The 24,563-nt window shown below is 44.5% G+C and overlaps 1 protein-coding gene across 1 annotated transcript in view; it reads left to right on the plus strand.

Moving 5' to 3' along the window:
* Positions 1–17,377, plus strand: part of DNAAF11 (dynein axonemal assembly factor 11) — a 44,487-nt gene extending 27,110 nt beyond the window's left edge. Inside the window, exons 11-12 of the mRNA XM_087703845.1 lie at positions 3,467–3,552; positions 17,091–17,377. Of these exons, the coding sequence (XP_087559971.1) occupies positions 3,467–3,552; positions 17,091–17,271 (267 nt within the window). The 3' untranslated portion in view covers positions 17,272–17,377. The remainder of the gene's footprint in view (positions 1–3,466; positions 3,553–17,090) is intronic.
* The last annotated feature ends 7,186 nt before the right edge of the window (positions 17,378–24,563 follow it).

A 24,563-nucleotide genomic window follows, 5' to 3' on the forward strand; every position in this document is an offset into this window, starting at 1 on the left:
TCTTCTGAAATGTGATTCCTCATCCAAGAGGCAGGTAGCCAACTTCCTTCAAGTTGTCACCATCTGTCTTGTCTTCCTCATTAATTCAGGCAGCGCCTCTGCAGTGACAGGGTTGCAGCCTCATCAGTGGCTGGAACCCTGCCTGAGTTTTATTCTTTGGAACCGCTTCCCGCTCCTACAAAACAAATTTCATTTAGAATCCATCTCTGTTAGTTTCAGAAGACCCATTTTGATAATTCGGTGCGAACTCTTAAGAATCCTTTGCAGAGATTTTGGAGATTTTTTCCCCCTGACAATTGAATATTAAAATCCCCATTGATTTATATTCTTTTCATGTTTAGAAGGAGGCTTATTCCATTTTTCTGCATTATCATGGGGTACATATATTATTTTCCACCCCGAAAAAATGTGCCAAAAATCCCAAGGGAACGTGTTATGATGGAGCAAGTCTCATGAATTTGTAATTTTTGTTTGACAAATAAACATATATTAACATACAGCGTTAACAACCTTTGATAGTTACAATGGTTGTTAATGGAAATGAGAAAGGAACTTTATGCCCTTCGCAGGTCTTGAAAGGAAAGGAAAGCTAGTCATGAGTGCAGTCAGTTTCACTTAGTGACTGATTCACTTCATGATGTAGGGAATGATAACCAAATTGGGCTTTGAAGAAACTGGAAAGGTAGACTAATGACTTTTTTGAACCCTTGTGCTCAAGAAGATTTGTGATAATACAATGGATAGCCAAGAAGACAAATTGAACATAAGCATCTTGGTATAAAGGTAAAGTTTCCCCTTGCACATATGTGCTAGTCGTTCCCGACTCGAGGGGGCAGTGCTCATCTCCGAAGCCATCTCCATGGTCATGAGGCCAGCATGACTAAATGCTGAAGGCACACGGAACGCTGTTCCCTTCCCACCAAAGGTGGTTCCTATTTTTCTACTTGCATTTTTTACGTGCTTTCGAACTGCTAGATTGGCAGAAGCTGGGACAAGTCATGGGAGCTCATCCCGTTATGCAGCACTAGGGATTCGAACCGCCAAACTGCTGACCTTTCTGATTGACAAGCTCAGCATCTTAGCCACTGAGCCACTGCCTCATCTTGGTATATAGGTATCTAAATAAAGAATGTTGGACATTTTGAGAACATTATTGATCCAGATTCTTAAAAATCAATACTGGAAACATTGTCTCATATGATTGCTTTTAAAAAAAAATACATCATCTTCTCTAAGATGGTGTCTGCTATATTTATAGAATTTCTACAGTTTAATCTGTCATATTTATTTGGCATCTTCTCTCTGAGAGTTCTTTGATCTCATCATAAGATCCCGTCTTTCATTGTGGAAAGTCTGCATTTCCCCCTATTTTCAGTTTCCATTTCTTGTTTCTTTGAGCTTAAAACTGTATATATATAGAATTTCTACAGTTTAAGTCACTTTCTGGTGACTTTGTGGTACCAGAGATTATAGAGAGAATAAATTACTACATCAGTTAAATGAAAGCTCTTTATGTTTCCAGACAGACTTCTGCTAAGCCTGAAAATTAATATTCCTTCTTGTCTCAAAGGAAGTGAAAAGGGCAGAAAAGGGTTTTAGATGAATAGAACTAGACACTTTTCATCATTCAGCAAATAAAAAAATAAAAAAAAACACCCAACCCCAAGATTTTAAAATTTGTGCAGGGAGATATGCCTCTATGTGTAACCATAAAGCACATCTAATATTTGTGCCATTCTTGTAAGCTTTTGTTTGACTAGCTGAAAAGCAGTGTTGGAATAGATTCTTAATATTGTTTTATTAACTCAATGTCTAATTGATTACATGTGGATGCAATAAGACCAAAGCAATGATTTTTTTAGTTGAACCCCCCCACCCACCCCTTTTTTAAAAAAAGTTAACGGTATGCTGAGTTGGAATTGGGTCTATTGAACTGTTGATTGGATAAATGTGCTGATTGCCAATTCACAATCAACTTCTTGTTGACTTTAGTAGACAAAATAAAATTCACACAGTGCAGCTCAACCAAGTGAGAAACTAAACCTAGACCAAATCTGAACCCTGTCATGTTGGGAAAATGCCCACACCACATTGTAGAGTTTCCTTCCTTCCTTCCTTCCTTCCTTCCTTCCTTCCTTCCTTCCTTCCTTCCTTCCTTCCTTCCTTCCTTCCTTCCTTCCTTCTTCTATCCCTTTCTTACCTTTCTTTCCTCCCTCCCTCCCCCTGCCTCCCTCCCTCCTTCCCTTCCTCCCATAAATTTCCTTCCTTCCTTTCTTACCCTTCCTTCCTTCCTCTCCCCCTTCTTTCCTCTCTCCCACCCCCTCCCTCCCATACATTTCCTTCCTTCCTCCCTCCCCCTCCCTTCTTCCCATACATTTCCTTCCTTCCTCTTACTCTTCCTTCCTTCCTCTCCCCTTTCTTTCCTCCCTCCTTCCCCCTCCCTCCCATACATTTCCTTCCTCCCTCCCCCTCCCTTCTTCCCATACATTTCCTTCCTTCCTCCCTCCCTCCCTCCCTCCCCCTCCCTTCTTCCCATACATTTCCTTCCTTCCTCTCTTGCTCTTCCTTCCTTCCTCTCCCCTTTCTTTCCTCCCTCCTTCCCTTCCTCCCATAAATTTCCTTCCTTCCTCTCTTACCCTTCCTTCCTTCCTCTCCCCCTTCTTTCCTCTCTCCCACCCCCTCCCTCGCATACATTTCCTTCCTTCCTTCCTCCCTCCCCCTCCCTTCTTCCCATACATTTCCTTCCTTCCTCTCTTACTCTTCCTTCCTTCCTCTCCCCTTTCTTTCCTCCCTCCTTCCCCCTCCCTCCCATATATTTCCTTCCTTCTTTCCTCTCTTATATTTCTTACCTCCCTCCCTCTGCCTCCCCCCTTCCTCCCATACATTTCCTTCCTTCCTTCTTCCCTCCCTTTCTTACCTTTTTTTCCTCCCTCCCTCCCCCTGCCTTCCTCCCTCCTTCCCTTCCTCCCATACATTTCATTCCTTCCTCCCTCCTTCCCTCCATGCATTTCCTTCCTTTCTCCCTCCCTCCCTCCATTTTCATTTAAGTCTGCATTATAAAGATTTTTCAACCAATTGGAATTCAAATCTCTATGGAGGTTTGAAAGAGTTGAGGATTGTTATGAAGGTCTGGCTGAAATAGGTGCCTCTCAGATGGGTTTAATTCTGGGGAGAGAGCAGTTGACATAGCATAGAAACAATTTGGAAACAATTCTTTTGGAATCATTACATGTTACATGTAATAAATTCAAATATACCTGCAGATGGAGATGGAGAATTGTATCCTGTACTTACTTGTAGTTCATCCCAATGCTCTTTTGAGTGCTTGCTTTCCAAGCCTTAACAATGCTTTATTAAAATAAGATGAACTCTAATATTACGTAAAATATTTATGTTTCCATTTCCTCCCCCCATTTTGCTGAAAGCTGCAACAAAATAAGGGAACCAATTTGTTATTCTCCCCCAGGCTAAAGATGTGGTCGTAACTAGCCAAAAAGCATCCATTTCTGAGAAAACATTTGATCCCAGGAAACTGCAAAGAAATCTAAGAAGGTAATTGCGATTTTTTTCCCCTTCCTTTGGCAACTCAACGTTACGCTGAAAGCTGAAAATGATAATTTATTGGCAAATATGATCAATATAATGCAGTGGTGAGTAGGACCAATAGTTGTAATACTGGTTGTTGTGAAACCAAGTTTTACCTGAAGAGGGCTGTTCAACAGCTTGCCCATCGGGATCCTGTATAAACTCTTCTGCTTTAGGGGCTCAGTTAAGAAAGTTCTTACAACTGTAGGAAAACTGTATTATTTTTTTATTGTTTGCTCACCTTGTTATTGATTACAAATCCCATTTCCCCCTCTCTTCTAGGCAATGTTAAACTTCCTGGAAAGGCAACTTGCTAGATTAGGGTAGGCAGCACAAATACCCATGGCGGTTGGTGGGGAGAGTCAAGACTTCCATCATTGTGAAAACAATAGTCCCTTGCGTGAAACAAAGCCAAAAAATAAATCATTACAGTTGAATCCTTCGTAGGTTAGCAAATACCACACAACACAAATGCCTTTCCATTTTTTCCAAGTATGGGAACCTTGGCACTCCCTGAGCTTGGTTGTTTTCTTCTTAGGTTAGAGCCGAGGTGGCGCAGTGGTTAGGGTGCAGTACTGAAGGCCACTACAGCTGACTGTTATCTGCAGTTCAGCGGTTCTAATCTCACCGGCTCAAGGTTGACTCAGCCTTCCATCCTTCCGAGGTGGGTGAAATGAGGACCCAGACTGTGGGGGCGATATGCTGACTCTGTAAACCGCTTAGAGAGGGCTGAAAGCCCTATGAAGCGGTATATAAGTCGAACTGCTATTGCTATTGCTATTTCTTGCAGACATTTCACCACCATAGTAGGTAACATCATCAACGCTAGAAGGGAGTGGGATTTGCTCTCTGTTTTATGTACAAGTTGCTTGCTTTGTCAGTGTTGGAGGTGTTCTTGGTGGTTCTTTGATTATGTTGTGGTTTACCGTTAGCTTGTTTGTCTGAGTTGGTAATTACTTGATTGGGGATATTGGTTACTTCTAGACCAGGGCTGTCAAACTCCCGGCCTATGGACCAGATGCATCATGCTCTGGCCACGCCCACACCCCGTTTAGCGAAGGGGGGAAGTCCCGATATGTCACGTAAAGCCGCTGGGACGTGAGTTTGACACCCCTGTTCTAGACTGTTGGTCTGTTATTAATATTGACATGTATCTCTGCTTATCTAGGTGTTGATTGCTGGTTTGGGACTTTATGTTTCTTTTTTGCCTTTATGTATGTATCTATCTATGTATGCATGCATGCATGTATTTAGTGTCACAACCCCTGGTATGCCCTCCCTTTATTTATTTATCAGCACAAATGCAACACATATACATATTACATATACATATACATATACATACATACATATAATTTAAAAACTAACAAAAACAAAACAACACATACAAAAAACTTTCCTCAATTTCATCAAGCATGTCGTTTGGTTACAAACTTTTGTGCATCAGTTTTTACAATTAAAAATAAGATCACTGGTTATCCATCAAACATAACTAAATATATACTTATCATTGAGTATTATGTGTTCAGGTTACAGCTAATATTAATCATCCATAGAGTATACAATACTTATGGTGTAGCATATTCAACTCCAGAAATAGTTTCCCATTGCTAATCCAAGTAGTTATTGAACATTTCAATTCATATATCTATCAATTTTTCATTACATCATCATTAGTCCATTTAACATATAAAAATCTTACCAGTGTAACATAGTCGATGCTTACAATTATACATAGGGTTCAAATCATCCCATTCTTGTACATTGAATACATTATTGTCCTTTGTATATCATATGATCGAACACTCTATTTCATAGCAAAACATAAAACAAAAACTTTCATAACAATGACTATAACTTTTTTTGCCTTTTTGATTGTCTCGTTTGAGTGGCGTGGAGATGTTGCTTATCTCTATGTGTCTGTTATCGGCTCTTTTCCAAGTGAGGCACTCATTGATTCTATGCAGTGTCCCGAATGCCAAACTGTGACAATGTACTGTATATTTTTTTAAATTATGCAAAGTAGGTAGAACCTCACAAAACCTCATGTGAGTAATCACTCTTCTAGTTTTAGCTATCTTGCATAATTTGGGACATTTTTAAGGCTCCTCTATTTATATACATGAGTGGGAGATCGCCAGGGGCACCACAAATGTCACGCCGCTTGTGGGATCTGCTTGGCTGTCCCCTGCCCTCTAGAGGACTTGCTGTATGGTGGACGAATTGTTGCAATCTTATTTCAGAGGTATTTTAATATCCTTGCATTCAATCGTCTGAGTGCTTTCCTTCCTCTCAGCTCTTGTTGCATCGGTGATATTCAGCATATTTGGACCAGTTCTCATGAACCGGTAGTGGAAATTATGGGTGGGCTTGCCCACCTGCCCTGGTTCTATTTCATCCTCTTTAGGCACGTTTTTCAAACCGCGTGCATGATCAATGCACAAGCACGTAAGGGCGAGTACACACATGGGTGTGAGCGTGTGCTCTCATATTTGCGAACCAGTAGAAAAGTGAGTGAAAAGGAAAGGCAGTCTAAAAAATACTTTAGGAGGCAGCACAGGGAGGGGTCGTGCGCGAGCGTGCCACACCCACAATGCTTTGCACGTGACCCATCGTGCATGCATGTGCAACCCACCCATCCCCTGCTTTTGGTGTGGTTTTTTTACCCGAAGCCTCTGCAGGATGAAAAATGGCCCTAGGGGAACCTGGAAGTCCAGGAATGGTGACTTCCGGTTTGTCCCTATGAGCGAACCCGAAGTCTGTCCTGGAATTTCTAGTTTGCCCATAGGACGGGTTTTTCGTGCTCCAGAGGTTTCAAGGAAGCCTCCAGAGGGCAAAAAATGGCCTCAAAAGAAGGCCAAAGTCAGCTGGGCAGGGCACGCATGTGTGCTGTAGCTGACATGGCAATGCCTCGCATGCCCTAACAAATGGCTCCAACGTGCCACCTGTGGCACGCATGCCATGGATTCGCCATCACGGCTATATAGGGATGTGGTCTTTGCATGCATAAGCTGCCTTCTCTTTGGACTCTAGCTAGTGTAGGAATTAAGAACTGTCTCCTTTAAGAAATTACCTTATGGGAAATGTAGTTCCATGACATGTGATCACATCTGTGTTTCTGATTGACCACTGGGGCATTCTGCCTGCGTGCAAAGTTTATAGCCGGTCAGTTTAAATGCCTTTGTGAACCGGAATAGTAGTGCTTTGTATCTCCGCTCAGCACGGGAGTGAAATCATCTTTTTACACCACGTGATGGGACAGATTATGGAAAGTCAGAAGTATCAACACTGAACTATAAGTTTTGCTATTAGGAATGCCTGAAAATAAACTTGATCTGAATAAGATTCCTAAGCGTAGAGTTAACTGCATGCCCCGAGCAGAACAAGCCCCCACGGCCGCCATGGTGCAGGAGGCCAACTAGGCCATGCCCACCATGGCCACTCCCCCCAGAAACTGGGAAGAGAACCTGTTGCTGAAATTTTTGAAGCCCACCCCTGGTCTGCTCTAACATTAAGGTTGATATTCAGGGTCCCCTTTTCTCATAGGTTGCTCCTAGATTTAATTGTTTGCATCTTCAGCTAGTGGGGAGTTCCCACCATGCCAAATATTGACTTTACTGGAGCAAAAGCCTTATTCTAAGGTAGCAACTTTCTTGGTATTCCTAATTTTGAATATTGATCCCGAGCTGGTTTTTTTCTTACATAGGCCAGTGTTTCTCAACCTTGGCAACTTGAAGATGTCTGGACTTCAAGTCCCAGAATTCCCCAGCCAGCGAATGCTGGCTGGGGAATTCTGGGAGTTGAAGTCCGGACATCTTCAAGTTGCCAAGGTTGAGAAACACTGACATAGGCAATCAACTGCTCTTGTCTCCATATTCCAGTCTAGCATTATTATCTGCTGGGCTCCAGAGTAACAAACAAGCAAAGGGGGAGCTGAGAATCACTAAAGGGAAGAGTGATTAATAAGCCAATTCAGAGTCATCATAATACGTTTTTTGCAAATATGTCAGGGAGACAGCAGTTAATTACTTTACAGGGGTGATAATTTGTACTGCATTTTCTGTAATATTAAATCCACTTTATCAAACAGCTTAATAGCAGACAAAATGTCCTAGCTGCAGAGATTTTTTTTTAAAAAAAAGAATAATCTTCTCCCTGACTCACGAAAACCCAAAGTAGATACTACTTGAATTGTGTGAATTCGGGAATTTTTATTTATTTTTGATTATATAACCCTGAGCAGCTTCCCTAGGAACACTGAGCAATCTCCAAACCGGAGGTGGGGAGAGGGAGAGGGGGAGAGAGAAGGAGAGAAAGAGAAGGAGAGAGAGAGGAGAGAGAGAGGGAGGGAGGCAGAAATATTTATACCTCTGTTGGGCTTTGAATTTGAGCTTGTATTCTGATTGGTTGTCAGACTGCCATGCGGCCATGCAGGGGCAACTCTCTAGGCTGTCCTGAGTCCCAAGCTTGGTCGATTCTTGCTGGGTGATGATGTAATGAAAGGGCTGTGCCTGAAGAAGGTAGAATAGACTGGCTCAGGCCTTAATGGCCCATTGACAAGGGTTAGGGTTAGGGTTAGGGTCAGGGTTAGGGTTAGGTTTAGGGTTGATGTAAGAGCTGATGTAAGAGGACTAGACAGTTCTAGTGGATTATTATAACTTGCCAATGAGGCAGAAAATTCAAGCTCAAACGAGAAGTGGAAAAAGGATCCAGGTTCAATTGCAGTTTTGCAGCAGGCAAGATAACCTAGTGTTGTGGCTGACCAGAGGTCAGTGAAGCCGGCAGCAGATTCGGACCGTGAGGAGGTGGCCAGGTGGGGGAGGAACAGGGGCCAGTCCTGGAGTCTGGGGAAGGCTCTGAGGAGGGCTCTGTGTCAGAGACAAAGATAGGACCAGGGCTGTATGCCAGTTATCAGCTGCCTTCAGAGTCAGAGATCAGTGAGGCAGACGAACAGCTGGAGCCTGTTCCCAGTGTGCGCATGTGCAGAGTTGCCAGACGAAAGGAACAGCTGAAGAATAGCGGTCAACTTGGGAGTAAGGTCACAGGTGGATGACAAATGGCCCCTCCCAGAGGAAATAAAAGAGGAGCGAAAGGGGAGTGGAGTTTGCAGGAGACAATTAGTTTGCTTAATTGGTTTGTGACTCTCTGAGACTCCTGGCCAAGTTTTGCAGCTATTGACCTGGAAGCTCTCCAAGCCAGATAAGGTCTATGGCTGTAAATCCTCCCTTGAGAGACTTTCCTGGATGTGAATGAGCAGAATTCACAGTAAATTAATAAAAAGGGTTTTTTTCCAGACCAGGTGTTTGCTTCATGCTCTTGGGAAGCCTCGGTCAGAACCTATGGGAAGAAAAAAAGAGAAGTAGAAATTCAGAGAGGCAGAAACTCAGCCCTAACCCCCCACCCTACCTTTGTCAATGGGCTATTAAGGCCTGCGGCAGTCTATTCTACATAACAAAGATCTACCCCTTCAGGCAGAGCCATTTCATTGCCCTTCATTGCACCACCCACCGGGTTTCAACCAAACTTAGCACACAGACAACTTACAAAGCTAGCTATAACCTGTGAGAGCAACCAATCAGGAAACTCTTCCTGTGTCCCAGGAAGTTCAAAGCCCAACAGAGGGTATAAAACTCAGGCTCTCTCAGCATCTCTACCCTTTTCACCCAGGACTCCAAGGCATGAGATCTTGTCCACCATTAAACCATCTTTCCAAACAGCCTCCGTGTTTCCAATGTCTTTTTCCTCACTTGGAACTGAACCCAGATGGACATTTCTTCCAACAAATAGAATTAGTTATCAAAGGAATCTTTCTTTCCAAGAGGTTAAGCGTGCATAAGAACAAAGGGTTTTTTTTTGGGGGGGGGGGAATTAAGAAGTTCCCATTTGGTTTCATTGAAGCAGAATAAGAACCGGCTTCCTTTGTAAACCTGGAGTCTCAAATGTTTGATTCTCCAATCTCTTTCAATGCTGCCCACCTTCACACACACACACCCTCTCACTCTTGGCACAAAAAGGAAAGTCATTCACGGAAGTTCCAAGGACTTGAGGTGTGTGTTTGTGTGTGTAAGTGTGTCGGCATACGCATATGGGTATCTCGCACATTTTAGAAGTGCTGATGTAAGAGGACTAGACAATTCTAGTGGATTATTAAAAACTGCCAACGAGGCAGAAAATTCAAGCTCAAATAAGAGATTGTTGCTTGAAACACTTGGAGGTTTATCTGTGTCCTCAGGGTCACCTGAGTGATGCTCCTGGTTCCTATAGTCTGCAATTTCCCCCTCCATTCCTACTCCCACACCATTCCAAGGGTGTTCATTCCAAATTGTATAGCTAAATGTCTATAGAGATTCTCGGTCATCCAGGTTGTCCCAAAGGTGACCCCGAGGACACAGATAAACCACCAAGTGCTTCAAGGACCCTCTAAAACAGTCTTTCTCAACCTTGGCAACTTGAAGATGTCCGGACTTCAACTCCCAGAATTCCCCAGCCAGCGAAAGCTTTCTTTTGAAGACAGCCAAGTCCACATTTTGGACGGAGAGGACCGCTGGTTTGAAAGAGGGATTAAAGAAGCCACCTAGGTCAAAATTGAACAGCCCTCAACAGATGGGGAGGGATAGACATCACCTATCTCCAATCTGCAACACAGTCTTTTCAACAGTTCCAAGAAGACTCCACACCTATTTACACAACTCAAGTGGCCCTGAGGACAGAGATAAACCTCCAGGTAGCCTCAATGACTCTCTAAAACAGTGTTTCTCAACCTTGGCAACTTGAAGATGTCCGGACTTCAACTCTCAGAATTCCCCAGCCAGCGAAAGCTGGCTGGGGAATTCTGGGAGTTGAAGTCCGGACATCTTCAAGTTGCCAAGGTTGAGAAACACTGCTCTAAAAGGATGCAAATGACCAGCTGCCTGCAAGGAATGTAAATCCTCCCATTCCTATTTTGTCAGAGCTGAAGAAGCTTCTTGGATGAGAAGTGAAACATCTTCAAAAGAGAAAAGAAGAACGTCCAGTTGCCTCCTGAAAGAAGCACCTTTGGGACAACCTGACCCCGAAGACTGAGAATCTGTACAGAATAATAGCTTTGGGTTCAACAATGTAGTTGTTTCGGGTTCGTTTTTCCTGTTTGCATCTCCTTCTCGCCTCGCAGGTTTTGTTAGGCAGCCATCGTATTTTTGTTCCATTCTTAGTTCTTTGAAGGCTTAATCAGTATTTTTCATTTCCCCGGAGCTGGAAGCTTCGCCAGCACTTCTTGTGCCATGTGCTGAAGAGGATAATCATCACGTTATGACCACAATGAACCATAGCAGAACCTCATATAAGCAGGCCGGGAGGTCACCTTGTGCACAAGCAGAAAGTTGGACACGAACATTACATGGGCAGTCCTCGACTTACGACCCCGATGGAGCCCCGAATTTCTGTTGCTCAGCAAGACATGGCTCGGGGAGTTTTGACCCATTTTACGAGCTCCCTTGCCTCGGTTTTGAAGTGAACCCCCGCCGTTGATAAGTTAGTCCCCCGGTGGTTAAGAGAATCGGGCTCCCCCCCCCCATTGGACTTTGCCTGTCAGAAGGTCGCAAAAGGGGACCACGTGGCCATGGGACACAGCCAGGGTCATAAGTATGAGTCAGTTGCCAGGCATCCGGATTTCGATCACATGATCACGGGGATGCTGCAAAGATCATAACTGTGAAAAAGGGTCATAAGTCATAAGGAACAAAGGAACAAAGGAAGATTATAATGAGAGTGAGGGAAGGTCTCAGGGAGGAAGGAAGGAAGGAAGGAAGGAAGGAAGGAAGGAAGGAAGGAAGGAAGGAAGGAAGGAAGGAAGGAAGGAAGGAAGGAAGATTATAATGAGAGTGAGGGAAGGTCTCAGGGAGAAAGGAAGGAAGGAAGGAAGGAAGATTATAATGAGAGTGAGGGAAGGTCTCAGGGAGAAAGGAAGGAAGGAAGGAAGGAAGGAAGGAAGAAAGGAAGATTATAATGAGAGTGAGGGAAGGTCTCAGGGAGAAAGGAAGGAAGGAAGGAAGGAAGGAAGAAAGGAAGATTATAATGAGAGTGAGGGAAGGTCTCAGGGAGAAAGGAAGGAAGGAAGGAAGGAAGGAAGGAAGGAAGGAAGAAAGGAAGATTATAATGAGAGTGAGGGAAGGTCTCAGGGAGAAAGGAAGGAAGGAAGGAAGGAAGGAAGAAAGGAAGATTATAATGAGAGTGAGGGAAGGTCTCAGGGAGAAAGGAAGGAAGGAAGGAAGGAAGAAAGGAAGATTATAATGAGAGTGAGGGAAGGTCTCGGAGAAAGGAAGGAAGGAAGATTATAATGAGAGTGAGGGAAGGTCTCAGGGAGAAAGGAAGGAAGGAAGGAAGGAAGGAAGGAAGAAAGGAAGATTATAATGAGAGTGAGGGAAGGTCTCAGGGAGAAAGGAAGGAAGGAAGGAAGGAAGGAAGGAAGGAAGGAAGGAAGGAAGGAAGGAAGAAAGGAAGATTATAATGAGAGTGAGGGAAGGTCTCAGGGAGAAAGGAAGGAAGGAAGGAAGGAAGGAAGAAAGGAAGATTATAATGAGAGTGAGGGAAGGTCTCAGGGAGAAAGGAAGGAAGGAAGGAAGGAAGAAAGGAAGATTATAATGAGAGTGAGGGAAGGTCTCGGAGAAAGGAAGGAAGGAAGATTATAATGAGAGTGAGGGAAGGTCTCAGGGAGAAAGGAAGGAAGGAAGGAAGGAAGGAAGGAAGAAAGGAAGATTATAATGAGAGTGAGGGAAGGTCTCAGGGAGAAAGGAAGGAAGGAAGGAAGGAAGGAAGGAAGGAAGGAAGGAAGGAAGGAAGAAAGAAAGGAAGATTATAATGAGAGTGAGGGAAGGTCTCAGGGAGAAAGGAAGGAAGGAAGGAAGGAAGGAAGAAAGGAAGATTATAATGAGAGTGAGGGAAGGTCTCAGGGAGAAAGGAAGGAAGGAAGGAAGGAAGAAAGGAAGATTATAATGAGAGTGAGGGAAGGTCTCAGGGAGAAAGGAAGGAAGGAAGGAAGGAAGGAAGAAAGGAAGATTATAATGAGAGTGAGGGAAGGTCTCAGGGAGAAAGGAAGGAAGGAAGGAAGGAAGGAAGAAAGGAAGATTATAATGAGAGTGAGGGAGGGTCTCAGGGAGAAAGGAAGGAAGGAAGGAAGGAAGGAAGAAAGGAAGATTATAATGAGAGTGAGGGAAGGTCTCAGGGAGAAAGGAAGGAAGGAAGGAAGAAAGGAAGATTATAATGAGAGTGAGGGAAGGTCTCAGGGATGAAGGAAGGAAAGAAGATTATAATGAGAGTGAGGGAGGGTCTCAGGGATGAAGGAAGGAAGGAAGGAAGGAGATTATAATGAGAATGAGGGAGGGTCTCAGGGATGAAGGAAGAAAGGAAGGAGATTATAATGAGAGTGAGGGAAGGTCTCAGGGATGAAGAAAGGAAGAAAGGAAGGAGATTATAATGAGAATGAGGGAGGGTCTCAAGGAAGTCCTGCCTTAGGAGTTGGCCACCTCAGGTGCCCCCGACAAGAGTGACGTTGAACTGGCCATGTCCACCAGGCCATGCTGACCCCACCCCCCCAGCCCTCCGAGGTCAGACACAACCCTGATGCAGCCCTCAATGAAATCGAGTTTGACACCCCTGCTCTAAATCAAAGTCATAACACTTTGCAAAGAATTGGGAAGCAGGAGTGATTTGCCTTTCCGTCTAGCCATCTATCCTTCCATGTCATTTCCAAAACGAACTTAATAGCCTCCGAGGTCTCACTGTGGGGCTTTAAAAACGAACACCTCTCCAACTTTTTGAGCCTGTAACTTCTCACTAAAAGCCCAAGTGGTGGTCATGTTAATTGCATGAATTTCAACAAGCATCATGTTAACAGCAACTCTGGGAAAGCCTCAGCAACCCCTCCCCCCTTGACTAGGTGGGTGGGGATAAAAATAAAATAAAAGAGAAGCTTCCAACCCCCCCCTCCCTTCTCGTGGCCATTTCTCCCTTCCTCCCACTTCACAAAAATTAAAATGCCTTTGAAAAGGCTCCTTGCGTTTCAGGAAAGACTTCCACTGGTATCGCTGGAGTTTTAAGTTTCATTTTCAAAGGAAGGATTGGTAGTTCTCGACTTACAAACATTCATTTAATGACCATTCGAAGTTACAACAGCGCTGAAAGAAGGGACTTATGACCAGTACTCATATTTATGACCGTTGCAGCATCCCCCCCCCTCCAAGTCACGTGGTCAAAGTTTGGGCTCTTGGCAACTGGTATTCAGGTCTCCTTGGTTTGAGTCCTCACCCTCTTTTGGTCTATTTCACTGCACTCATCCTCTCTCAGGAAGGTTGGACTCCAAGACCCAGAAGCCACAGCCAGGGCCCTCTCAGTCCAGCCTTCCCCCATGGAGGCCCAGGATTCCCCCCTGCCCCCTTGGATTCTTTGAATTTCAGACATTTGCCTGGAATGGACTGGGGGGGGGGTGTCTCTTGAGCAGCGGGTTGGACTAGATGACCTCCAAGGTCCCTTCCAGCTCTGTTATTCTGTCTATTGTTTACGATGGTTGAAGCATCCCAGGAAGTCAATGAGGGAGCCAGATCACTTAACGACTGCTTGATTTAGCTTAACCACTGAAGTGACACGCTTAACAAACATGGCCAAAGGCTGTAAAATGGGGCACGACTCGCTTAGCGACTGCCTTGCTTACCAATGGAAAATTGGGGCTCAGTTACAGTCGTGAGTCAAGGACTACCTAAAAACCTTCGGGAGAGAGAAGAAAAGAAAGGTTTTTTTCCCCTGCTTCTCTCTCGTTCTGATGGTAATTCCCTTCTTTCAGTCTGTAGAGATTCCCAAGTCATCCAGGTCATGGTTGCCCCAAAGGTGCTTTTTCAGGAGGCAACTGGACTTCCAAGAAGTCCCATGGCTTTGGGACAACCATGACTGGATGACTGAGAAGCTCCACAGACTTTGAGCTATACAATTTGGGATGGACACCCTTTGAATGGTGTGGGAGTAGAAACGGATTCCCAGAGGAATGTGGTTTTACATAGCACAATCTGCCATGGAAACACCTTAAGGAAGCCAATGAGTGGTTACCTGCATTATACTGTAAAGTTACAACTCTCCAGCTTCTAGTCTCTGCTTACTCATCTCCCCACTTTCATCAAGCAAAGCTTACACACTTTTGAAAACACATTTTAAGCAGCAATAGCAATAGCAATAGCAGTAGACTTATATACCGCTTCATAGGCCTTTCAGGCCTCTCTAAGCGGTTTACAGGGAGTCAGCATATTGCCCCCAACAATCTGGGTCCTCATTTTACCCACCTCGGAAGAGGAAGGATGGAAGGCTGAGTCAACCCTGAGCCGGTGAGATTTGAACCGCTGACCTGCTGATCTAGCAGTAGCCTACAGTGCTGCATTTAACCACTGCGCCACCTTGGCTCCTCATTAGTAGACACAATTATATAACCCTTTTCTTCTATCCTGACGGGAAACACCGTATTGGTTATAGAATCCTCGTTAGCTAATTATATCTGACAATCTCTAAAAAATTTGGAGTGAATGGTGGTGCTATTTTTTTTCAAGAGGCAACTGGACTTTCTGGTTTTTCTTTGAAGACATTTCGCTTCTCATCCAAGAAGCTTCTTCAGCTCTGACTGGATGGTGAGGAATGGAAGGATTTATACTCCTTGCAGACAGCTGGTCGTTTGCATCCTTTTAGAGGGTCACTTAGGCCACCTGGACGTTTATCCATGTCCTCGTGGTCACCTAAGTGGTGCAAATGGGTGTGGAACTTCCTTGGAACTGCTGAAAGGACTGTGTTGTAGTTTGGAGATAGATGATGTTGTATCTCTCCCCCTCTGTTCGGAGAGGCCTGTTCAGTTTTGACATAGAGGGCCTCTTTGACCCCTCTTTCAAACCAGAGATCCTCTCTGTCCACAATGTGGACTTGGCTGTCTTTAAAAAAGTGGCCTGTGTCTTTTAAATGCAGATGGACTGCTGAATCTTGTCCTGATGGGTTTGTTCTCCTATATTGTGCTATGAGTTTGGGAAGTGGTTGTTTTGTTTCTACAATACAATACAATACAATACAATACAATACAATACACTACACTACACTACACTACACTACACTACACTACACTACACCACACCACACCACACCACACCACACCACACCACACCACACCACACCACACCACACCACACTACACTACACTACACCACACCAGAGTTGGAAGGGACCTTGGAGGTCTTCTAGTTCAACCCCCTGCCTAGAGAGGAAACCCTATACCGTTTCAGACAAATGGTTATCCAACATCTTAAAGACTTCCAGTGTTGGGGCATTCACAACTTCTGGAGGCAATTTGTTCCACTGATTAATTGTCCTCACTGTCAGGAAATTTCTCCTCAGTTCTAACTTGCTTCTCTCCTTGATTAGTTTCCACTCATTGCTTCTTGTTCTACCCTCAGGTGCTTTGGAGAATAGTTTGATTCCCTCTTCTTTGTGGCAACCCCTGAGATATTGGAACATTGCTATCATGTCTCCCCTAGTCCTTCTTTTCATTAAACTAGACATACCCAGTTCCTGCAACTGTTCTTCATGTTTTAGTCTCCAGGGGTAAATATTTCTGCCCGCCTTTTAGGGGAAATATTCTGCCCTTTTTAATATTTCCTAAAATATTTCATTTTCCTAGGAGAGGGGTGGGAGCTGACTTCCTACACTCCTTAGGAGAGAAGGTAGAGCACAGCCTCTAAGGAAACCATATCCAGCTTCCGACAGATCTTGTAGACTTGATATGAGCAAAGTGATAATTAGAGATGAACATTATCAAGGAGTTCACAAGAAGCCACTTAATCATCATCAGGATATATTTCCAAAGCTCTGGGGAGAAGAGTAGAGGACATGGCAACTAGAGGACATCCCAAAGTGTGCTTGTGTCAGCGTTCCAAATATCATCCAGAATTAAATCAGAGTCCAAGGCAGAGCTTTCCTCAAAGTTCCAATTTACTAAGAGAGACATGTTGGCACATCTGTGGGAAACCCGAACCTGAAAGCTTCCGGGGTTTCCCACCCAGTTGAAAGTTCATGATCTTGCTCCCACACCCCCCAAGTCCATCACATGGCCCAATCTTCCACTGCCAGTCTGGCATTTCCACCCATCTAGTTCCGGTCAGGTGCAGAGGTGCGGAGACAAAGAATGACCTTGGGCTTCTAGAAAGGAATTTTGTTTTGGCTACAAAACATTCTACTCCTTACTATTCCCCCTCCCAATTACCCCACTAATTGAAACAGCATAGTAAAGAAAGAAAAAGAGTGTGGCAGGCCAAAGATCCTAAAAGGAATATGACTGCAAGACTGACAGCTTGGTTTTCTGAAGAAGCCTTTGAGATCTGAAACCTCTCATGTCCTGCTGGACAGCAATACGGAAGGCTTTAAAAAAAACACCTCAATGTGCTCTGTTTTTATATGAAGGTTGATTAACTTTCCCCTTCTTTTATTTGTCTATTTGCTTACTATTGCAGACACGAGGGTCTGGAGAAGTTGGAAGTGGATCCTACCAAATATTCCTTCCCTGACGTGACAAATATTGTCCATAAAAGGGATCGGGTAGGGCAAGGACCTTTCAGACTTCAGCAGCCCAAAGTTACGGACGCCGAGAATTTGAGCTTTGAAGACAACCCAGAAGTTCCACCTTTAATTTAAAGAACGGATGCGGAGATAGCTTCGTTGGTGGTTAGAACATCATGACGGTGCATAACCTCTATCTGATATTCTTGTGTACACACACACACACATATATACCTATTTACTATTCTCCTCTCTGGCGGAAAATTGAAATCCTTGCCAAAATCTGTGTCCAACTCTGTTAAAAAGTATGTCAGATTAGGATCATTTGCATCCTGTTTTACAAGGTTCTTTTCTTCCAGCCCAGTTTGAGTATGAATTGTTGTTGGCACGAGGGCATCTATCGTAATAGTTCTTGGCTTCAACATGGCAAACAACCTAGGATTAAAGCCCTGCTCCTTTCACACGCAAGCGTAAAAATGCAAGTGTGTACAATACACATTAAAAAGGAGTGGGGCTTCGATTATTGATCAATTGCACCCGGGGGTGAAATCTACTTACCTTCGCTGCCGGTTCGCAAATGTGGAGTGCGTGAAATCCTGCTTTCTAGCTAATATGAATCGCACGTCACAGCTGATCGTCGGAAATACCGCTAGTATTTTTTTTTTTTACGACCGGTTCGAGTGAACCGGTAGCTTTTTTTTTAATACCAGCAGTCCGAACTGGTAGCATTTCACCCCTGATTGCACTCCCCACTACAAAGGCAATAGTCATTTCCGTGAATTCCCTCGCATCATATTGGCTGTATACCATTAGCAATGTTACTGTATTTCATTCTATTCTACTAGTAAATCCTTTTCCTCCTTTCCTCCTTTCAACCATTTTCTCTTCGTCTCCTCAGGAACTCCACTTCTCTTCTATTCTCTTCTTTTCACCCGTTCGCCTAGTTTTTGCTTTGTCTTGTTTTTGTAGTTTCTATATTTTTTCTTCCCTTCTCCCTTTTGGGTCTATTGTTTTTTAGTAACCATCCCCAGTTTTTCCCCAAGTTCCCCCCCATTATTCCCCCCACTACGAAGGCAATAGTCATTTCCGTCATAGGTTTGGGGATATGAGGCGAGGTGTGAAGAATTCTTTTTCTTGCCCAGGAAGCTCGGGGTGAGATTAAGAATCGCATCAATTGCTCTTTGAGGTCAAAGGGCATCGGAATAAGCAGTAATGAGCATTGCTGAACATTTCCTAGAACAAAACATTGGAGAAAACTACGGAGACACAGCCAAAGGAAGGAAATGCAAATCCATTTGGCAGGGGAATGCCATGCTTGTCTTCCTCGTGGCTTCAAACCTTCTAGTTGGTTTCCTCGCTCCTCCCATTTTTCCTCCTCTCAATTTTAAACAGTTTCTCTACACGCAGCTTCCTTTCTTTTCAATTTTAGGCATGCCAACTATAGTAAGAGGTGACGGAAGCGCCCTGCTCCTTTCTGTCGGGGACGCTGGTTAATTTATCCGCCAACAACATGCATAATTTCTCCTTTCTTTGTAGTCCTGCCATCAAGCTAATTCTTAACAGCTCAGTAAGGTAAGCCCTTGTGAGTAATACTGACAGCATTTCCACCCCACCCTCCTCTTTTCCAATCCAGTCTTCTACTGATTTACCTTTCTCGCTTGAAAGATTGCATCTCATTTTCACTCAAATTGTCTGCCTGCAGTCATCTTTAAAACTCCAGGTATATAGTTCATGTTATCAAATGTTCCTCTGAGTTACAGAGGAGGGTTGGAATCTGGTATGTGTAGATATGCAGATCAGGGGTGGGTTTCTCGCCCCATTCCAACCGGTTCGGTTGGAACGGGGCCGGCGGCGTCCTCGTGCACGTGCGCAGTGCACGCATGCATACTAGCCTCTGTGCGATGCTCCAGCTGCTCCTAAAGGATCGCGCAGGCGCTGTATGCGTCTGCGCATGCGTGGAAGCGCAGAACTCGTCAAAACCGGGTAAGGAGGGCGGGCGGGTGGGCCCTTCGCCGTTCCCGGAAGTTACTTACTTCCGGGTTCGCCGACCAACCGGTTCGCGGGGACCGCTGCGAACCGGTTGAAACCCACCCCTGATGCAGATAGAAGGAAGCATTGGGATAGAACTGCATGCAATTGTATAGGCCAAGCGGTGTCAAACTCATGGCTCGCGGGCTGGATGAGTCATGTGCCGGCCATGCCCACCTCTGGTTTAGCGAAAGGTGGGGAGTCATGATATGTCACACGACAACGGTGGGACGAGACGAGTTTGACACCCCTGATACGGGCCTTCCACTTTGAAATCTGAAATGGTTTGTTTGAGAGACAGATATTACTACTTCAATAAAAAGCCAGCAACTAAGACACAAATACTTCGTAGTAAAGTATCCACAGACCAAGCAGGTGACTGCAGCATACCTTTTCCATAGGAAAATGTTTTTTTTTTCTGTAACAGAGGTGAAAAATCTATGCATCTGGTATAAAGCCAGGAATAAAGATGATTTTGAGATATTACAGTCTCGTTGTTCTTTTGACATTCGCACGTTCTTGGGGGGTTTGGGAAGAAGGTTTCCAAGATGCCAGGCCTGGCCTTTTTATCGCTTTCACACAAGGGCATTTGAACCCCTTTTGAATTGTTTTCGGGCCCATCATCTCAGCAGCTGAGTCTGTCAGTGTCAGCCTCCGCTTTGCTGCTGCTTCGGCTGCCATTGAAACGGGGACGGGGGGCATGGTATTTGGCAGGGGACTGAATGTTGTGCTGGAGGAAGATTCTAGAGTTTGAACTGTCCACCTTACTGCGCATGTGGAGGAGGAGTGTTTTCCGGCAAGGCCAACGGAACCAGCATTCCGTCCTGGTGATGCCTTTCGAAGTTACCTCACGCCTGACAATTGGGAGAATTATGATTGGACTGTGCACGGGATGCCAAGGGGAGGGGGAATGTATTATACAATATATTATTCGCTTTCGCGCCTAAATAATCAGACTTCGCTTAGCGTCGCTTCTATTCATTTATAATTAGTAAAAAGTACACTTGATTTCTACCAATGGAGTCCTGTGGTTTTCTTTCCTGATTTTTGAATGAAGAAGGGCTGACAGTCAGTTTTTCTGCTCAGCGGCTGCAGTTCGACCCAAAATTGTGAATCCAGTTTTCAATGCAGGGGCTGGAGCTGTGCAGAGTTTAGATAACAAAGCATTTTCCTTGATTGGAAAGGTTGGCTTATTTTTCTACCTGGCTGCTGGTTCTGCCTCTGTGCACATGAGAACACACACACACACACACACACACACACACACACACACACACACACACACACACACAGTCAGAGTTTGTTGCAGCAATCACATCCAGAAAGCATACACAGGTAACTGATTCAGCAGGATTCATTAACTTTTCTCTTTATGTATTATATAACACATGAAGTAAATATACAATACCAAAAGCAGGTTTTTGCAACATGGTAGTAAATACAAGCAAACCACATGCAGAGGAGAGAACAGTTTCAGTTTCAGTTCAGAGCAGCAGGCTACTTCAGAGATCAGCACAGAGCTTTAGTACAGAACAGTGGCGGGTTACAATTCTTTTTAGAACCTCTTCTGTAGGTGTGGCCTGCTTTGTGGGAGTGGCTTGCCAGCCACGTGACCGAGTAGGAGTGGCTTGGCAGTCATGTGACTGGGTGGGCCTGGCCAACTTGTAAAATGTGGTGAAACTCACTTAACAACGCTCTTGCTTAGCAACCAAAATGTTGGCTCAGAAACTCTGGCATTTGAAGCACGCAAGTATTAAAGCTGTCAAGTGACAAGACCCTTGCACCCCTAACCCTTTAGGAGAAAAACCCCACGGGTGTTCAAACTTGACAGCTTTCAGACTTGTGGACTTCAACTGCCAGAATTTCTCCTCTCGCTCTTCATCTTGAAGATGTGCGCATGGGCAGGGGTGGCGGGGAGCTGGAACTGGATCTAAACGGCACTGTAGATTTGCGGAACCTCTTCTATAGAAGAGGTTAGAACTGGCAGGAACCCACCCCTGGTACAGAAGTTAAGCTAAGCCACGCCCAGGCTCCTTGCTGTCTCCTTGTTGCTCACACAGCAAATACTGTTTCAGTTTACAAACAGCCCTCATTGGCTGACCCAGTTGCCATGTCTATTCATTGGCTGACCATGTTACCATGTCTCTGCCGAGTCAGGAACTCATACACTGAGACACACACGTACGTACGTACGTACGTACGTACGTACGTACGTACATATGTTAAACCATAGTATTACAGCATTCTTATTATGGTTCATCACACAGTCAGCCAGATGTTCACACTGGATTTGGCATTTTTGCCTGCCTGTCCTTCCCAAAGACCCGGGATAGGCAGATGTGGATATTCGATGGTGTTACAGATGTTGCTGCAGGATGGAGGCTGTTCCAAGTAAAGCTGCCTTTTGCAATTGACTTTGGATTTGTTGCTGCCGATGGGGTTCAAGTGGTGCTCCAGTTGTTTTGGGAATGCACCCGGGGCACCTGTTACTATTGGGGCTATACTTCCTTTGCTTTTGCCACAGTCATTCTATTTCTATTTACAAGTCTTGTTTGTGTGTTTTTTAAAATCTTCTCCAGTTCTTTCTCTCCTCTCCTCTCCAGGCACTGCCACATCCACTATCCAGATTTTCTCATGAAATATCTTTGGACTCGGTTAATTGTATTAATGTCCAATACGCAGTGTGGGTTCTGTACCTTTATAGAGAAATTCTGTACCTTTATAGAGAAATGACTCCCGTATACATTTGCATCACCTCGAAACGGGGCATATTTTTCAGCCTGATGTGTTTTCCCGGGAATAAAGGTCAATGAGCGATGATTTATAGTGTTTTCTTGGTGGTGCCCTCTACAAGGAGCTCTTCCAGGGATGTATATTCCCTCAACACTGGATTTATTACTGCCAGTCTGTGGGAGTGACTCAGACCTTCTCCGTTTGCCCTTGAAGGGGTAGTTGGGAAAGTTGGCAGGTCGTTTTGAAAAGGGCACTTAATTCAAGGAAACCTAAACGTGATTTAAAAAAAAAATGTTAAAGGATATTGCAATCCTTGGATGACTTCATTGTCTAAAAATAGCCATCGAGTGGCAGGATTTGATAAACAATACTAAGGACAAATGAGCTGACAAATTGGGAGAGGGGTGGGCTTCGCTAAGCCTCATCTTGGATTGGGTTTTTTCCTAATGAGAAAATCGCAGGCAGTACATTAAAAATGTGGAAAGGGCAGAATAAAACCGAAAAGCACAATAAGAAACCCGCAAAGATCAATAATTAAAGACAGCCCAATTAAAGGCCAACCACGAAAAAATAAGGAATGATTTAAAAGCAGCAAGGAATACAAACCAAAAAATAAAATGGCCAGCCAGCTCACATAGAGGTGATTCTGTGTGGTTTACAGCCATTAAAAATCTACCACATATGAACCAGGGGTGAGCTCCTACCAGCGTTGGTACTGGTTCAGTTCGCCGGCGCATGTGCAGTTCACTGTAAATTGTGTGAAGAATGTGAAAAACTACTAAAAATCATGCCAGCAACGGCAGCAGTGACCGGGGAACCAATTCTGGGGCGCGGTCAGCCTGGGTTGCTGCTGGTTCTGTGACCAAGGCCAAATTACCACTACCGGTTTGCCCGAACCTGTGCAAACCAGTAGAAACCTACCTTTGATATGAACCCATTAAAGTCTCCACTCCTATTGCAGTAACAACATAATCAAATCAACAACTTGATTGGCTCCTTCTCTATTCGGTGTCCCTGAGGTTTTTAAGGCCTTTCAGAAAAGCAACACGGGGTGGGGGGGGGGTGTTCAACCGTACCTTGGAGATGATGTTCCATAGAGAAGAGGCCACCATGAAGAAGGCCCTGGTCCCACCAGATGTACATCCCTAATCAATGGGATGACATTTCTTCAAATAAGCTGGCCTTAAGTCATATAAGTCAGTGGCGAAGATGCTGAGCTTGTTGATCAGAAAGGTCGGCAGTTCAGCGGTTCAAATCCCCAGCGCCGCGTAACGGAGTGAGCCCCCGTTCCTTGTCCCAGCTTCTGCCAACCTAGCAGTTCGAAAGCATGTAAAAAATGCAAGTAGAAAAATAGGAACCACCTTTGGTGAGAAGGTAACAGTGTTTCGTGCGCCTTTGGCATTTAGTCATGCTGGCCACATGACCACAGAGACGTCTTTGGACAATGCCAGCCAGCTGGTTATCAAGTGCGCAGGCATGCTAGAACCTAGAAGTTTGGCTTTTCCAGAACGGGGCCCCGACAAGCGTGCGCATGCACGCAACATTTCCAGTTCCCATCGCCGACTTAGAAGGAGCAATTCATTCCCCACCCACCCATTTTCAGGATACTTTGAAATTTCTGTACACAGGGCTGACCTACCATCAGGGCTCCCTCCGAGAAAAGAGTGGTACTAGCAAAATGAAAGCCCTTCGTGAGAGCATCTGAGAATTATTTCATAACTCTAAGCGATGTTGAAATCAGTCTTGTAATTAGCACTATTCCCCCCCCCCCCCGACAGTACTTCAAAAAATACATTTTCTGCAAAAATGACGCTTCAGTGAAAGAGTATTATACTGTTGCAAGATCTTAGGGCTAATTTGAAGGAGAACTCTATTCCAATCCCCACCCTTTTAGCCATGTGTGATTTTCCTAATTAAACACTTGCAAACTACACTTAGAATGCATTCGTTTTAAAAAAAAAAAGAAACATAAAGATATTAGCAAAAAAAAAAAAAAGTGGTTAGGATTTTAATAACATTATGGTACAATAAGGTAAAGGTTCCCCTCGCATCTATGTGCTAGTCGTTTTTGACTCTAGGGGGCGGTGCTCATCTACGTTTCAAAGCTGAAGAGCCAGCGCTGTCCGAAGACGTCTCCGTGGTCATGTGGCCGGCATGACTAAATGCCGAAGGTGCACGGAACGCTGTTCCCTTCCCACCAAAGGTGGTGCCTATTTTTCTACTTGCATTTTTTACGTGCTTTCGAACTGCTAAGTTGGCAGAAGCTGGGACAAGTAACAGGAGCTTTTTGTTGTGTTAAATGAATGCAGTGACCATTAAGCAAATCCCTTGTGTGATGTGGCACCGTTCGGCCGAAAACCAGAAGTAACTTCGAGTTCGGGGGCAAAAATGTCCTTAAAAACGGTCATGTGACCACAGGACCCTGCAAACAATGGTAAATGCATCCATGTCAGAAGCCTGAAATATGGAACATTGGAAGTTCAGAATTGGGTCCTAACTCCCTCCATCCAGATAGGTTACAAATTCAAATGGTTGCTAAGCGACCAATCATCAGCCGAGAACTACCTGTAACCCATTACATAGAAAGGGAAAGACAATTACCTACATTAGATAAATCTTTTGCAACTAGATACGTTTTACTTTAGCACCCGATTTAGTTCTAGGTT

The sequence above is a fragment of the Thamnophis sirtalis genome, unplaced genomic scaffold (assembly GCF_051295495.1).
Source record: "Thamnophis sirtalis isolate CommonGarterSnake01/CBP01778 unplaced genomic scaffold, rThaSir2_p1.2 scaffold_2, whole genome shotgun sequence".
Taxonomy (NCBI): Eukaryota; Metazoa; Chordata; class Lepidosauria; order Squamata; family Natricidae; genus Thamnophis; species Thamnophis sirtalis.